This window comes from Cololabis saira, chromosome 9, assembly GCF_033807715.1.
Source record: "Cololabis saira isolate AMF1-May2022 chromosome 9, fColSai1.1, whole genome shotgun sequence".
In the NCBI taxonomy this organism is placed as follows: Eukaryota; Metazoa; Chordata; class Actinopteri; order Beloniformes; family Belonidae; genus Cololabis; species Cololabis saira.
The window spans coordinates 27,830,705-27,846,226 of NC_084595.1; the positions used below are offsets into that span (position 1 = coordinate 27,830,705).

A 15,522-nucleotide genomic window follows, 5' to 3' on the forward strand; every position below is an offset into this window, starting at 1 on the left:
TATATATATGTCACGAAACACATCAAAATTAGTCCTTTGCTTTTAACCCATCACTATTTACATCAGGAGCAGCGGGCTGACATTATTCCCGGCACCTGTGGAGCAGTTGAGAGTTTAAAGGGCCTTGCTCAGGGGCCAACTTTACAATTTAACTTTGGTACAGTGTAAAATGGCAAGTAAACCTAGTCAGTGGCGCCACCAGAGCAAGCTAGCTGGGGCAACGCAGCAGGAAAACGAGGACTCGCCTACATTGAACTGTAACGGTGAGACCATTAAAAAAAACGTATGATGGACAAGGGGTATTAAAGTGTTCTAGGCTAGAAATCTTGTGGAATAACTTACCTCATATTTAAAGTTCAACTGTAGGTAACAAACAGCATTATAAAAATTACAAAGTCAGACTAGTCTCCTGCTGAATAACTGCAAATGCTGTAATTATTTTCAAGACAAGGAATCCTTCGTTACCTTATTCTGGCAAGCATTTATTAGCAAGTTAATATATAAAGCTTTATTACATTCCAAAAACATGGTTACAAATGTATATATATATATTTGTATTTACAATAATAAACATGAACAGAATAAAAACAATTTAAAAAAACACATTGGAAAATATTTTACTCCCAAATAGTGTAACTGTTCTGTAACTTCAGTTTTTGAAAGCAGCCATGTGCTTGTGGCTAAATCTGTTGCCAGCAGCGTTCCCAGTCTGAGATTTGCATTGGTGTCGGATCAGTTATGTCCTGGTTATGATGATTGATTGATGATCGTGTATGGATCATATTTTTTGCCAAAAAAAGAAGCTCTTCTGTTTGAAAAGATCAAATGATGGGTCTGCATCAAGAAAACCACAACTAAGCAGACTGATTTATAATCATATAACCAGTACTGGAGTTGAGGGGGGATGAGGGGGGATGGCATCCCCCCTGAAATAAAAACTGTCAAAATCATCCCCCCTGTAAAACTGCCATCCCCCCTTTCCATCCCTTATGTCATTTCATCAATGTATGTGGTTTTACTGCTATTTCAACATTAAGAGTCATCACCAGAAAAATAACACCAGAAAAATAACTCATTTTCACCTGTTTGAAGTACGGTAGATTTTCACTTGAAATAAGTAGGAAAATCTGCCGGTGGGATTTAAAAAATCTTGTTCCACTGACAAATTTTTCTGCTTATTTCAAGTGAAAATCTACTTCAAACAGGTGGAAATTGTTGTTTTTTCCAGTGATGAGTCTTGTTTTAAGTGTAATGAGATTTTTTTACTAAAATGAGACATTTTAACTAGAAATAAGACCAATATTCTTGTTAAGATTTTGAGTTTTTGCAGTGATCCATTTTACTTATCCTGTGAAGGACAGAGGCATATTTACAAGTTCAGAAAACTGTTTTTTATTTTTGTGTTTTGATATATTAGATGTAAGCCCAGTGGATATTTAAAGCTTACAGAATGCTGCATTTAATGTCATTCCTGCAGTATTTCTGCAGGTGTTTTGGTCAGTGCTATTATTTGTAATATATTATATTATTTGTAATCAGCACAAATTATCTGTCCCCAAATGATAAAATCCACCATCCCCCCTGATTTTTTTTTACAACTCGAGTACTGCATATAACCTCTAAGTATTGTTAAAACTTGAAACGATTGTGATGAAGCATCAACTTGAAGGATGAAATGTGGTCAGAAATTTTTTTTAAAAAGACAAATAAAACCCTGAATTATTGTTATAGGAGATCATGTAATCGTTTGGTTTATCAACGGAAGAAAATCAATCAAAAAAACATTTCCACATGCAAAATGTGATGAGAATTCAACATGTGGAAACTAAACAACTGTGTAGCCTAAAAACCACCACCTATAATTATCAGACTTCAATGTGCTTGGGAGCATAACGATTGTACTCAATAGAAAAAGGTCATGTGACCTGACTGGTCCCAGATCTACCCTCTCCAAGAGAGATGGGCAAATCAGGGCGAGAAGAGTGATGGATGACACCACATGCCCATCATGCCGACTGCCTTCTCCACAAACCTGAGGGGGAGCATTAGGCCACTGTTGGTCAGGCCTACGTTCAGCACCATTATGTAAATAGAAACATGAATACAATCAAATAAAAAAAAGCAGGTTAGCCAAACAACTGAACCCTTAACATTGCCAGAGGTCAACAACGGCACTGAGTACAATGAGTGTCCATTTCTCACGGCACAGTTACATTTACATTCTGTGTGACTGAAATGTTAACTACCGACCAACACACACAAATACAGGTATCTAAAACAAACCCAGTAAGAACTTTGGTCATTCATAGTTAGGCACAATGATAATTTTTGCAGGAACCTGCAGTGGTTTAGTGGCATGTAAACAAATGGACACATGCAAATCTCCATGACTGGAACAAAATACTCAGACATAATATTTGACAGAGAAAACATAACTTGTAACAGATAAGATATATCTCATTTTCAACACAAAATCTGTACCGACCTGTGAACATGTGGCAGAGGTGAGGAAAACTTGATGTGGGAGAAACATTCATGCGGCAGTCATAATAGCTGTTGTAAACTCAATTTCACGTCGTTTGAATCTTCACTATGAGACACTGTTTTGTTTTTAGCATTTACAGATCCAATTCAAAGCAGCAGGGATACATCCTGTTTGTATCAGTGTTCATAAAAACTTTGGAAGCCCCTTTATTTTTTCTTACTTTTTCATAAATGCACTCACACTGTTACGTTTGAGGACACAAACTGATCTGAAGTCCTTTGTGAAGTGAGACCCTCCACAGATATTGAGAGCTAATTGAAGAGAGCTTAAAATGTAATAGAGAGATATAACAATGTAATAATGTTAACAATAATGAAAAGAAATAAAACAAATCTATTCATTAAATGTTTCAGATGATTAAGAGTGCAAATAAAACCAGCCCAGATGCTGATTCAAGTTGGTCGAAAATCAGTGCATGTATGTTATATAATGTCACTTCCACATTTTGCAGTTACTCACAATCAGTGCAGACGATTCATTTGTGCAGATGTGTTGCACAGTGTGATGGGAAACAGCACAGTGAGGTCAGAGGACCCATTTATATGGAGGCTCACCTACAGAAAACACACACACAATGTTAATCACGACACTGTTACAGAACCAGCCAGTAATCTAAATGTATCCAAATGAACTTCATGACATTCAAACCTCCTCTGAACAGCAAATTAAGGACACATAACATTCAGACAGTCTGCTGCTAGCACCAACCTTTACAATGTAAAAAACCTCCAAGAGAGGGCAGTTTGTGAGGCTGAGAGATGCAGATGAAGGAATGTCGAGCATGATCTCAACGTGAGCGTGAGAGGTGTGAGCGCCGATGGGATCCCCATGGACTGCTGCCAGATACCATTTCAGCGGCCTCCGTTGGACCCGGTCGTGGAGGTAGTAAACATGTTTCTGCTGCAGAATCACCTTTGGAATGACTGTTCTAGATGAGGCATTGCTGATGTCGCAAATTATCTTTGCAGTTTCCCCTGGTGGAGGAACAGACACCATGTCAATGATTTTTTTTTTTTCTTTTTCCCTGCTCCGCTAAACAACATGTGTATTTCAATATGGATGCCATACCAGGAATGAAAGCTTTCCTCTCCATAGTGGCCGTCATTTCAATAGGGCCTGAGGTGCACCACAGGCAGCACAACGTTTTACTGCTTGAGCCAGAGAGAGGAGCCTGAAGAAAAACAGAACCAACATAAATGTACACAAGAAATCCTTCAATTAGATTTGCTCATTTCAGATCTAATAACTGTGCAGGTGTAAAGGAAGCAGTAGAAGGGGTCCAGGTGCTCAAATCTAACTAAATCCATAAGCGTCACCGTTTGACTTCGGTAAGTATAGCAGCTATTATATTAATGCACTGTTTGGCGTTGTGTCTACAAAGAAATACACATACTGCACTCACTTTTAACACGTGCACGGATGTACTATAACGGGAGATAAAACTAAAGTTTAAGGCTAAGGAATTAACATAAACTTCATATTAAAGACAGTTTTAACATTTCATCCATGCACTGGGGACATCAGGAGAACAAAAGCTCTGTTTTATGATATATATTTACGTGTCTGAAGTGAATACCATCTAAAAAGCTCTAAAATGACACAGACCTTTCATTTAAACCAAAATATCGGGAACAACTGAAAATATGTCATTGGGTGAGGGGTTAAAGCAGTAAAAATGAACTTTTGTCACTTTTAGTCATGAAGGGGCCAGACACCCATGTCAGCATGAAGCCTCCGCTTTGTTGAATAAAGTTTGACACGGAAAAAAAGTGGATCTTCTTTATCTTATTTCCAGCTACTCCTTTTCCCTCTTTTTTGTTACGGCTGTTACAGATGCAAATAAAGATGCTAAAAAAGAAAAAAGAAAGGACACAAAGGTGCAGCAACAATGCTCCTGCATGATTTCTTTTTGGCGTTTTTGTATTATGGAAGTGGACAAATTAATAAAGTGATTATTATTATAAGAAACCCAAAAGGAGGGCTTTTTTTTATTTTTTTAAACATTGACCATGTGTTGACAGATGGAAAACATCACGGACATATCCAATTTAGTACCACATATGAAAGTGACCCAGGTCTGATGTGAAAAAAACAAAATCAGATGTCATTTGAGCTGTTCAGACAGTGAGCAAGAAAAAGAAAGAACAAAAAGGGATTTGGGGCAGAGTTGCACAATATGGCAGCAGCACGGGGCCTCGATCCTGCAGGTCTTTTCTTGCTGTCATCAGCCTCTTCTATAGGCCTGGTCCATATTAGACCACGGAGAGGTCGGAAATAACGACCCAAGGACACGCGAAAACTTGTGCAATCATGTTTAGTACATTATGTTCAATATTTCTGTCAGTAAATATCAGCCAAATATTGTCTGTGCTCTGTTTATTGTATTAATTGGCACCATTTGTTTGCAGCCTACTTTTTTTGCACCATTTCTAAATTTTTTTTTTCTATTTTTCTTTTTTAATGTGCTTAATTTGTTTGATACTTATCCGATACAATTTTATATTAGCTGGTATTTACTGTGGATTGTGTGCCACAATCTATATGAGACTGGTAAAGGATTGCAGTGCAGCATTTTCATTTATTTATTTAACTAAAAACACCCCTTACCCCAGGAAATCTTAGCAGTTCAGCCGCCCACAGCTTACCCACAAATCTGGATTGTTGCTATCAATGCGGTTGACAAAGTTCAGCATTGTCACAAAGTCCTGAGACAAATGCCAGGGTCTGTTGATGCTCACAGTCAGCTTGTATGATATTTCTCCGTGAGGTCCATTAAAGGAAGACGGGAAATCTCTGCATTGATGAAAATAAATTAGTGTTTTAAACTACTATGCAAAACTGGAAGCAACACAAGGAAGTATATGTGGGTGGGTCAAATCACATTTGGTGGCAAAGGGGGAAAATGAACCGCTCACACACACATACCCTTGTGGGATCTGGAATGAAAACGGGTACAAATGTCTGCCTGGCGCAAGTTTGGTCCCCCCACCAATGGCTGCAAGTAAAAAGTAAACACTGTTATGCTGCGTTCCATTTACCTCGGAAGTCGGAACTGGCAACTGGGAATGACGTCACAGCCGAGTTATCAGCGTTCCAGTTACAAAGTAGGTAAACAAGTTTGTAGTTCGCATATACCACATGAAAAATGTAAATTACACTATAGCAGCATATATATGCCAAACAATACTTGTATACGACTGATTTAGTGTGACCAAAACTAGAATGATGTGCTACGAATTTTTACAGAGCTCTCTTCTACTGTTTACAACCGGGGCAGCCATCTCGGAATGTGAACTCGGGGGTGGTGAAGACTCTCCCACTTTCCCAGTGGGAAATCCCACTTCGAGGGGCGTTCCAGTTGAAAATTCCGACTAGGAACTGGGAAATCCCCACTTCCGAGGACAAATGGAACGCGGCATTAGATATACCAAGCTGAAAAATTGTGCATCCAAACAAGATCAACAATGTGCATACCGTTGTCTCCCTGTATGATGGCGCTTTTGATATTGAAGAATTTCAGTTTTGCTGAGTGGTGTCTTTTGCGCTTCCCTCCCGTCGTCCAGTGGACATGTACTCCTCCTTTCAGCTTGATCGACAGCGAAGAGATATTTGTCTCCTTCATGAGATCAAAATTAATCTGTCCTGTGAGAAGGTCGCCCGCCGAGACCGCATTTTCTATGTTTAGCGACTCCAAAGCTATATTAAAGTTTTTGATTGCCCGTTCAAACATGCCAAAACGTGCAGTCAAGTCTTAAAAATCAGTTTGAAAATTAAATATACTACAAGTTTATTAATTTTACAAGTTTGCAGTCAAGTGCACGGGGAAGTCTGTCAGACAAATCCAAGATTGTGTAATTTTTGTATATAACAAAAGAGTAGCAGGGTTGCCAGATCCAGTTGATTTCCCGTCCAGACGCACACAAAACCTCACATTACACTGCAAAAACTCTCTGCAAAAATCTTAACAAGAATATTTGTCTTATTTCTAGTTAAAATGTCTCATTTTTAGTAAAAAAATATCATTACACTTAAAACAAGACTCATCATTGGAAAAAACTTTCACCTGTTTCAAGTAGATTTTCACTTAAAATAAGTTAAAAAATCTGCCAGTGGAACAAGATTTTTTTTGCTTGTAATAAGAAGATAAATCTTGTCCCACTGGCAGATTTTTCTACTTATTTCAAGTGAAAATTTACTTGAAACAGGTGAAAATTGTCAAATAACAAGTTATTTTTCTGGTAATGACAAAAAATTAGACATTTTAACTAGAAATAAAACAAATATTCCTGGTAAGATTTTGAGTTTTTGCAGTGTATGAAGACATGTTTCTTAGGAGACAGCCCATGAGGCGTGGATGTCTCACGTCTCATGCACAAAACCCCATGTGCTCCAAGTTCCAGCTATCACATCGTCAAAGGGGAAAATAAAATAAAATTTCTGCACATAAACATGAACACTTAGACCTCACTCTATCACTCTCACTTTACCACTCTCACTCTGAGGTGCAGATGTTCATAAACCTGGTGGCTGAGGAGAGAATTAAAAAGGGATCTAGACGGGCGATAAGGAACGACCAGATCTACCAGGAGCTCTGTCACTTCATAGCTGCTCGCGGCTCCAGCTGACTTTTGAGCAGCGCAGAGACAAACAAAATAAAATTAAAAAGCCTTCTCTCACTCTCATATTTTTTTACTTGATATCAAACACAAGCCACAGACCCTCTTCTTTGTTTTAGATCACACAATCAAATACGTCACAGCCGCTTCGCTCCTACTTGTGCTCCAGTTGCTGAATTGTTATGTAAAAGAGATTAGGCCAATTCGAGTCGAGTCGAGCCGAGCTGAGATGAGTAGAGCCGAGTAGGTGCTAGTGGAAAAGAGCCATTAATGTCAGTGCATCAAGCGCTTCCCAATCGGAATTGCAACCCTCCTTTCTCAAACTCCGGCCTTACTTGTTTCAAATATAGTTAAAAATGTATTTTCAGGTATCTTGCAATTATAAATTGTCCATAGCAGTACGTGATTGTGCTTGCTTGTTTGTCTTTAAGGGGCTCTGTGATGGACTGGTAATCTTGAACTTCACGGAGAGAGAGCTGGGTTAGGCACTGGCAAAGCTCTGTGATCCTAATCGGAAAATTAGGTGGTCTTGATAATGGATGGATGGTTTGATGGATGAAGTTAGTTCCTGCCAATATAGCACTCCCTACTACCCATCACCTATAGGTACTTTTCAGAGTACCACCAGGGGTTTGTCCATTTGTTTGTTTGTTTATGTGTTTAAGCATCTATTAGTGCATCTTTGCAGCTACATGCAACAATATACATCTTCTTACTCAGCAGTTAACAGCAGCAGCAGCAGTACAATTACTTGTAAAAGCTTGTACATATTTGTAAACAACTAGATTTTAAATGTGCAAATAGTTCTCATTGTTGTAGAATTGTGTGTTGTTATCGTCCTTCTTCCCCATCACTGACCTTTGTAGAACGGTTGTAATTAAAGCACTGTAGGCTACAATATTTGTCATCATTGGAAGAGTGGAAAGGTGCTTTGACTTGGAAATAAAAAATAGATTTGTTATTATTGTCGGTCAGATTGGGGAAATAGTAACAGAAATTGACACCAAACTAGTTAACATTTTTCACACTCGATCTTTATTGGCAAACTAAAATCAGAAACCGCTCCAAGGAGCATGAATCTGCCCAACCTGGCAACTCTGCGGAGCACATTCTGTGCATGCGCACAACGTTCAGGAGGGAGACGCCCAGCCAGCGCTCACAATACATTCATGAGCGCTCACCATGACTCAAGGCTGAGTCATTAGATAGGTTTCTCCTTCATGTAAACTTAGCCTGTTGGTTTCTTTTTTTTGCAGCCCTTGAAAGAGAAATCTAAAACAACATATACGGACTTCAGTCTTTTTATTTAAAAGAAAAAAAAGACTAATCTGAAATTAAAATGGTGACTGTTTGACCAGAATTATAAAAATAACACTTGCGAGAATGAATCCTTGCCCCCACAGAAGCTAAAAGTTGACATGTATGACCAGCTGAAATTCACTGAAAAGGTCATGTAGATTTAATTCATTTAGAACAGGTAAACCTTGCATGAAATAATACTTCCCCCTTTTAGTTTTTAGTTTAGTTTAGTTAAGTTTATTTTCGGTCATGACACAAAAAAAAGAATAAAAATGACAACAAGAAAACGAATACACTGTTCAAAGAAAACATTACAAAAAAGTTCCAATATACAAATAAACAAATAACATCTAGACCGAAAAAGGGGTAGGCTGAAGCAAAGCTTATTATTTGCCTACCCTCAAAAAGATTAATTAAATTAATGAAATAAAAGCAAGAAGTAAGAGAAAGACTGCCAGTAAAACAAATTGCCTCCATGGGGATAACAAAGATTCCTCAAGAAATAAAAAAGAGTTTTAAAATAAAGGTGCAGTCTACATGTTACCTTCATCCTTAAAAAATCAAAGCAAATCACCAATTAAATAAATACCCAAATCAACATAGCAAGCATCACCACTCATTAATTTGATATAAGGAAATCATCCTTCTTTTAAGTGTTTTTTTAAATAAGGTTAAGGTTCTACATAATATCAAATCCCTATCCAACTTATTCCATACATCCACCGCTGCCACTGTAGCATCTCAGTTTGGTGTTGGTTCTGATTGTTGATTTCCTGTATATGCTCTCCCCCCTTAACAATTGAGACACCAAATATGACAAAAAAAAACAATATTTTTTCAGTAAACGTATAAACTACCTTTGCTTTACTTAAATCTGTATCAAATAAACCCTATTTCATTGTGCTGCTTTTGTTCTAATTCTAAATTTGAACCTAATTTATTATTTATTTTGGCCACTGGCCGGTGGGGGCCTTGGGGGCCTGTGGGGGGGGGTACCTCATGGCGGTGGGGGGGGTGGCTGGGGAGGGCTCGGGCGGGGGGCGGTGGCTTGGGTGTCTCCGGGCCTCCTGGGGGGGGCTGGGCCGTGGATGTGGGGGTCCCACCCGGAGGGCCCGGTCCTGCCTGGGTGGGGGGTGGCTGTCTGCGCTGGGGGGGCATTGCTGCCTTGGTCCTCCGTCGCTGGGCGGGGGCCAAGTGCCCCTGCGGATGTGGGGACTCCGTGACCCTTGGGGTGTCCGCTGGGGTGGCCTCGGGGGGGGGGTGGGGCCGGGTCCGGAGATCGGGCCTCCCCTGACCGGGGGGTGCACGGGCGGGCGCGGCGGCGGGGGTGGCGCCATTCCCAGGTATCTATGTCTTATGTTGTCAGTATGAATGGGAGGATGTTGGACCGTTTCCCCCTCCGTCTGGGGGCTCCGGCGGCTCCGGGGGCGCCCGTGGAGGTACGGTGGGGCCCTGGCCCGGCTCGGGGGGCCGGCCCCCGTCTACTGGATGGCCGGTGGGGGGACGCGGGTGTCTTATCAGGGCCGGCTTTGCTGGTCCTGCCTCCTGGCTTCGGCCTCCGCTCCCCCTCTTGCCCCCCCTACACGATTCATACGCACATAGGCGAAAGGCGGGGGGTCCGGGTCGTGGGGGGCACTGTCCCGCGTGGCCCGGCACTCCCCGCCTCACGGTTTTAACAGCAAACTAGACACTGCACATTCAACACTTTATAAATACACTTGACAAGGACACGTAGTTCGGGAGGGGGGGGGGGGTCGGTGTCAATCGATACTTGGCCCTCCCTCCTCCCTGTTTTTATGGCATTAATCACATGCACTCAACACAAGGGGCGGGAGGGGGTGCCACATCACCCGCGTTCCCTCACCGGCCTGGGCCTCGGACAGGTGGGTCGGGTTACCCGGGCCTGGCGGGGCCCGCCGTGCAGCCTGGGGTGCCTTCTGGCGGTGCTGGACCCCCCCGGGGAGGGGGAAACGGTGCGTGATTGTATGTCTGTGTCGGTGAGAATGCGGTATGGAAGGGTCCTGCCATGGAGGATTTGAGCCTCCATTGGCAGGACATCAAAAACTTAATAATTTATCAATATTATATTATACAAAGATGGTTATTATTATTATTATTATTATTATTATTATTAGTATTATTATTATTATTATGTATAGTATATTATATTATTATTAGTATAGGTATCGGATAGGTGAATGGATGAATGAATGGGATGCCTGGGTCTGGGGCCCTCCGTTGTCGGGCCTGCGCGGGTGTCGCCTTGTTGGGGGGTTCCCTCTCTCCGGGCCCGTCTCCGGTCCCCCCCGCTGCCTCTACGGCGGGGCGCCCCTCTGGTCTTGGAGGGCCACTTTCGTGGGGGACGGGTGCGCCTGCCCGCGTCGGCGGCCGGGGCGGCTCTGTCTCTCCGGGCAGGCTGGCCCCCTGCCGGGTGGGGGTCGTTGGCCTGAAGGGTGAGGGCCTCCTGGCCGCGTGTCCGGCCCGGACCGGGTGGCCGGGGATTGCCTGGGTCGCGGTCCGCCGCCGCGGGATCCCTGGCTGCTTCTTTCCGCGCCGTGGGGGCCCCGCCCGCGGGCCCCCTCGGCCGCCGCCGGGTGGGGGGGGGGGGCCTCGCAGGCGGTGGGTTGCCTCCCTCCTACTTCTCCCCTCTGTGGGGTTGCCGGTGGCCTGGGTTCCGGGCTCTTCCTTGTCGGCCTCTGGTCTTGCGGGTGGCGGGGTTGCTCCCCCCCCTCCCCCACTATAGATACACTTCAGGTGGAGCTTTGTTTGGTTTATTACACACACACACACACACACACACACACACACACACACACACACACACACATACACACATATAGTCATTTAGTCACATGCACACACACACACACACACACACACACACACACACACACACACACACACACACACACACACGCAAAATCATATACATACACACACATAGACATACACACTGGCTTGTTCACCTGCATGCTGGCTCTCTAGTTTTTGGGTTTAGGTAGCGGTAGCGGTAGCGATAGCTTAGCTCAGACTGCGATCAGATCTCAAGATTTAGGTCGATTGCTGTTCGTGTTTTGGTTGGCTCCGTGCCGGTTTCGTGCTTTGTTTGTGGTTTTTTGTTGCAGATTTCCAGTGCTTGACGTGTGTCTCCGTGTGTTCCTGCTTCCTGGATTGGCAGTGGATGTCGTCACCCCCCCCCCCCCCCCCCCCCCCCAAAAAAAAAAAAAAAAACACTGGGTTTGTATGTGTATATTTATGTATGTGTACGCATATGTGTGCGTATATATATATGTATATATTACATATAGTAATAATGCACATATATACAGTTTTGGTTTCTACCGTCATGGTATCAATCGATAATATGTGTGCAGACAAAGAAAAAAAAAAAAAAAAAAAAAATGTGATTTTTAACGTTTTTCTATAAACTTCCCCGGAGCAGAGTTAAAAGGTTTGAGTTACAAAACCTCCCAAAGAACTTCATGATATTAAAATCTAATAAGCAATAAAGAAATTAAATATTTTACTGCACAAGAGGTTTGAATAGTATTTTCTGCAGGGAAATATCTAAAAACTAATAAGCTAAATTAATATTATTTGTTTCTTTACTTTCTTTGTTCAACATGAATCCCAGTGCTCTGACCTTGAAGATAGTGCCTGGTGATTTCATTTGAATTGTCTCACCTTTAAGATCATTTTAAAGCTGTGCAAGGTATGCAAGGGTCCTCTGAATGGAACAATAATGTCAAGTCAAAATGTTCACATAGTCTGTTCATAATCATTACCATGAAAAGATACTGTGTCAGATTTTTAAGGATATATTTTGTCTCATGTATCAATTTAACATGTATACATCCACCAAACAGCTAAGATAAAAAGAAGTCGTTTAACCAGATTCAGAGTCAATCATAAGTCTCTCTCTTTTTAAATGTATTTCTCCCAGAATCATCTTTGCGCCACTAGATGGCACTAAATATTTTCCTGAAGTGTTCGCTTTATCACAATAGAAGAGTTTTTAAAGAGCTGGTATTATACAGTTAAAGACATCCATCGTCCGCCGCTTTATCCGTTCCCGGGTCGCGGGGGCAGCAGCCTCAGCAGAGATGCCCAGACTTCCTTCACCCCAGACACTTCCTCCAGCTCCTCCGGGGGGAGTCCGAGGCGTTCCCAGGCCAGCCGAGAGACATAGTCTCTCCAGCGTGTCCTGGGTCTTCCCCGGGGTCTCCTCCCGGTGGGACATACCTGGAACACCTCCCTAGGGAGGCGTCCAGGAGGCATCCGGTACAGATGCCCAAGCCACCTCAGCTGACTCCTCTCAACGTGAAGGAGCAGCGGCTCGACTCCAAGCTCCTCCCGGGTGACCGAACTCCTCACCCTATCTCTAAGGGAGCGTCCAGCCACCCTGCGGAGGAAACTCATCTCGGCCGCTTGTATCCGCGATCTTGTCCTTTCGGTCACTACCCAAAGTTCATGACCATAGGTGAGGGTAGGTGCGTGGATTGACCGGTAAATCGAGAGCTTTGCCTTTCGACTCAGCTCCCTCTTCACCACGACGGTCCGGTACATCGACCGCATAACTGCGGACGCTGCACCGATCCGTCTGTCAATCTCCCGCTCCATCGTTCCCTCACTCGTGAACAAGATCCCGAGATACTTGAACCCCTCCACCTGAGGCAGGACTTCTCCACCCACCCGGAGAAGGCACGCCACCCTTTCCCGGTGGAGAACCATGGCCTCGGTCTTGGAGGTGCTGATTCTCATCCCTGCCGCGTCACACTCGGCCGCAAACCGCCCCAGCGCATGCTGAAGGCCAACAGGACAACATCATCTGCAAAAAGCAGAGATGAAATCCTGAGGTTCCCAAACTGGAACCCCTCCGGCCCCTGGCTGCGCCTAGAAATCCTGTCCATAAAAATTATGAACAGGACCGGTGACAAAGGGCAGCCCTGCCGGAGTCCAACATGCACCGGGAACAAGTCTGACTTACTGCCGGCAATGCGAACCAGACTCCTGCTCCGATCAAACAGAGACCGGACAGCCCTTAGTAGAGGGCCCCGGACTCCATACTCACCGAGCACCCCCCACAGAATGGCACGAGGGACACGGTCAAATGCCTTCTCCAGATCCACAAAGCACATGTAGACTGGTTGGGCAAATTCCGATGAACCCTCGAGCACCCTGCGGAGGGTATAGAGCTGGTCCAGTGTTCCGCGACCGGGACGAAAACCGCATTGTTCCTCCTGAATCCGAGGTTCAACTATCGGCCGTAATCTCCTCTCCAGTACCCTGGAGTAACTTTCCCGGGGAGGCTGAGAAGTGTGATCCCCCTGTAGTTGGAACACACTCTCCGGTCCCCCTTTTTAAACAGAGGGACCACCACCCCGGTTTGCCACTCCAGCGGTACTGTCCCCTTCCTCCATGCGATGTCGCAGAGGCGTGTCAACCAAGACAGCCCTACGACATCCAGAGACTTGAGGTACTCAGGGCGAATATCATCCACCCCCGGTGCCCTTCCACTGAGGAGCTTATGAACCACCTCAGTGACCACGGCTTGGGTGATGGATGAGCACGCCCCAGAGTCCCCACTCTCTGCTTCCTCAGTGGAAGGCATGTCAGTCGGGTTGAGGAGATCCTCGAAGTATTCCTTCCACCGTCCGACGATGTCCCCAGTCGAGGTCAACAGCTCCCCACCCGCACCATAAACGGTGCCGGCAGAGTACTGCTTCCCCCTTCTGAGGCGCCGAACGGTCCTCCAGAATTTCCTCGAGGCCGACCGAAAGTCTTCCTCCATGGCCTCCCTGAACTCCTCCCAGACCCGGGTTTTTGCCTCCAGGACCGCCCGAGCCGCGGCTCGCTTGGCCTGCCGGTACCCATCTACTGCGTCAGGAGTCCCACCGGCCAACATAGCCCGGTAGGACTCCTTCTTCAGTCTGACGGCATCCTGTACTTCCGGTGTCCACCACCGGGTTCTAGGATTGCCGCCACGACAGGCACCGGAGACCTTGCGACCACAACTTCGAGCCGCCGCGTCGACAATGGAGGCAGAGAACATGGTCCACTCGGACTCAATGTCCCCCGCCTCCCCCGGGATCTGAGAGAAGCTCTCCCGGAGGTGGGAGTTGAAGACGTCCCTGACAGAGGGCTCGGCCAGACGTTCCCAACAGACCCTCACAATCCGTTTGGGTCTGCCCGGTCTGTCCAACCTCCTCCTCCGCCAGCGCATCCAACTCACCACCAGGTGGTGATCAGTTGACAGCTCAGCCCCTCTCTTCACCCGAGTGTCCAAGACATGCGGCCGAAGGTCAGATGAAACGACAACAAAGTCGATCATTGACCTCCGGCCTAGGGTGTCCTGTTGCCACGTGTACTGATGGACACCCTTATGCCTGAACATGGTGTTCGTTATGGACAAACTGTGACTAGCACAGAAGTCCAACAACAAAACACCGCTCGGGTTCAGATCGGGGAGGCCGTTCCTCCCAATCACGCCTCTCCAGGTATCACTGTCATTGCCCACGTGAGCGTTGAAGTCCCCCAGTAGAACAATGGAGTCCCCAGTTGGAGCACTATCAAGTACCCCTCCCAGGGACTCCAAGAAGGCCATTAAAGACATGTATACTCTAACTTGCTGACATTATTACATCATCATGTGAACCATAAATGTCATCGCTCAAAGATTCAAATAAATAATTTCAAAACTACTCTTGAAATCGACTTCACATTGGTATTTCAGACATGATAGTTGTGGTGTCTTATAACCGTTAAACAGTATATATATAACATGTTTTAACATGTTAACATGTTACATGTTAAACAGTATGTCCCGCTGTTAACTTCCATATGGCAGATATTACGGTGGGGTTTAGCTGACGGAGCTGGGAGCAAAGCTCGTCAGCTTGCTGAGCAACATGGTTGCGTCCAGTACAAAGGAAAACAGGCTTCAAAACCAGTTGTGATCCATTGGTTTCTGAACTCCGGTCCATTCTTACATACAGTCTATGGTTCCTATCATTGGAGCCGGGCTCTAGCGGCCAGTTGACGAATTGCAACAAATCTTTGTTC

General features: G+C 44.6%; 1 protein-coding gene across 1 annotated transcript; it reads right to left on the reverse strand.

Annotated features, from left to right (window-relative positions):
* Positions 1 to 2,281: 2,281 nt before the first annotated feature.
* LOC133450409 (arrestin domain-containing protein 3-like) lies at positions 2,282 to 6,400 on the reverse strand. The gene is made up of 6 exons (XM_061729022.1): positions 6,020 to 6,400; positions 5,471 to 5,540; positions 5,191 to 5,338; positions 3,614 to 3,716; positions 3,254 to 3,519; positions 2,282 to 3,099 (listed from the first exon to the last, which is right to left on the reverse strand). The coding sequence occupies exons 1-6, from the start codon at positions 6,273 to 6,275 to the stop codon at positions 3,007 to 3,009; spliced, it is 936 nt and encodes a 311-aa protein (XP_061585006.1). The 5' UTR covers positions 6,276 to 6,400; the 3' UTR covers positions 2,282 to 3,006.
* Positions 6,401 to 15,522: the final 9,122 nt, after the last annotated feature.

What these genes read in the sequence shown, in the direction of transcription:
- LOC133450409 (XM_061729022.1), bottom strand. Translation starts at nt 6,275, where the DNA reads ATGTTTGAACGGGCAATCAAAAACTTTAATATAGCTTTGGAGTCGCTA. An exon ending in GCAACAATCCAGATTTGTGG is followed by an intron (nt 3,717 to 5,190) that starts GTAAGCTGTGGG and finishes GTTTTTCTTCAG; the next exon opens with GCTCCTCTCTCTGGCTCAAG. An exon ending in AGGTTTTTTACATTGTAAAG is followed by an intron (nt 3,100 to 3,253) that starts GTTGGTGCTAGC and finishes TGTTTTCTGTAG; the next exon opens with GTGAGCCTCCATATAAATGG.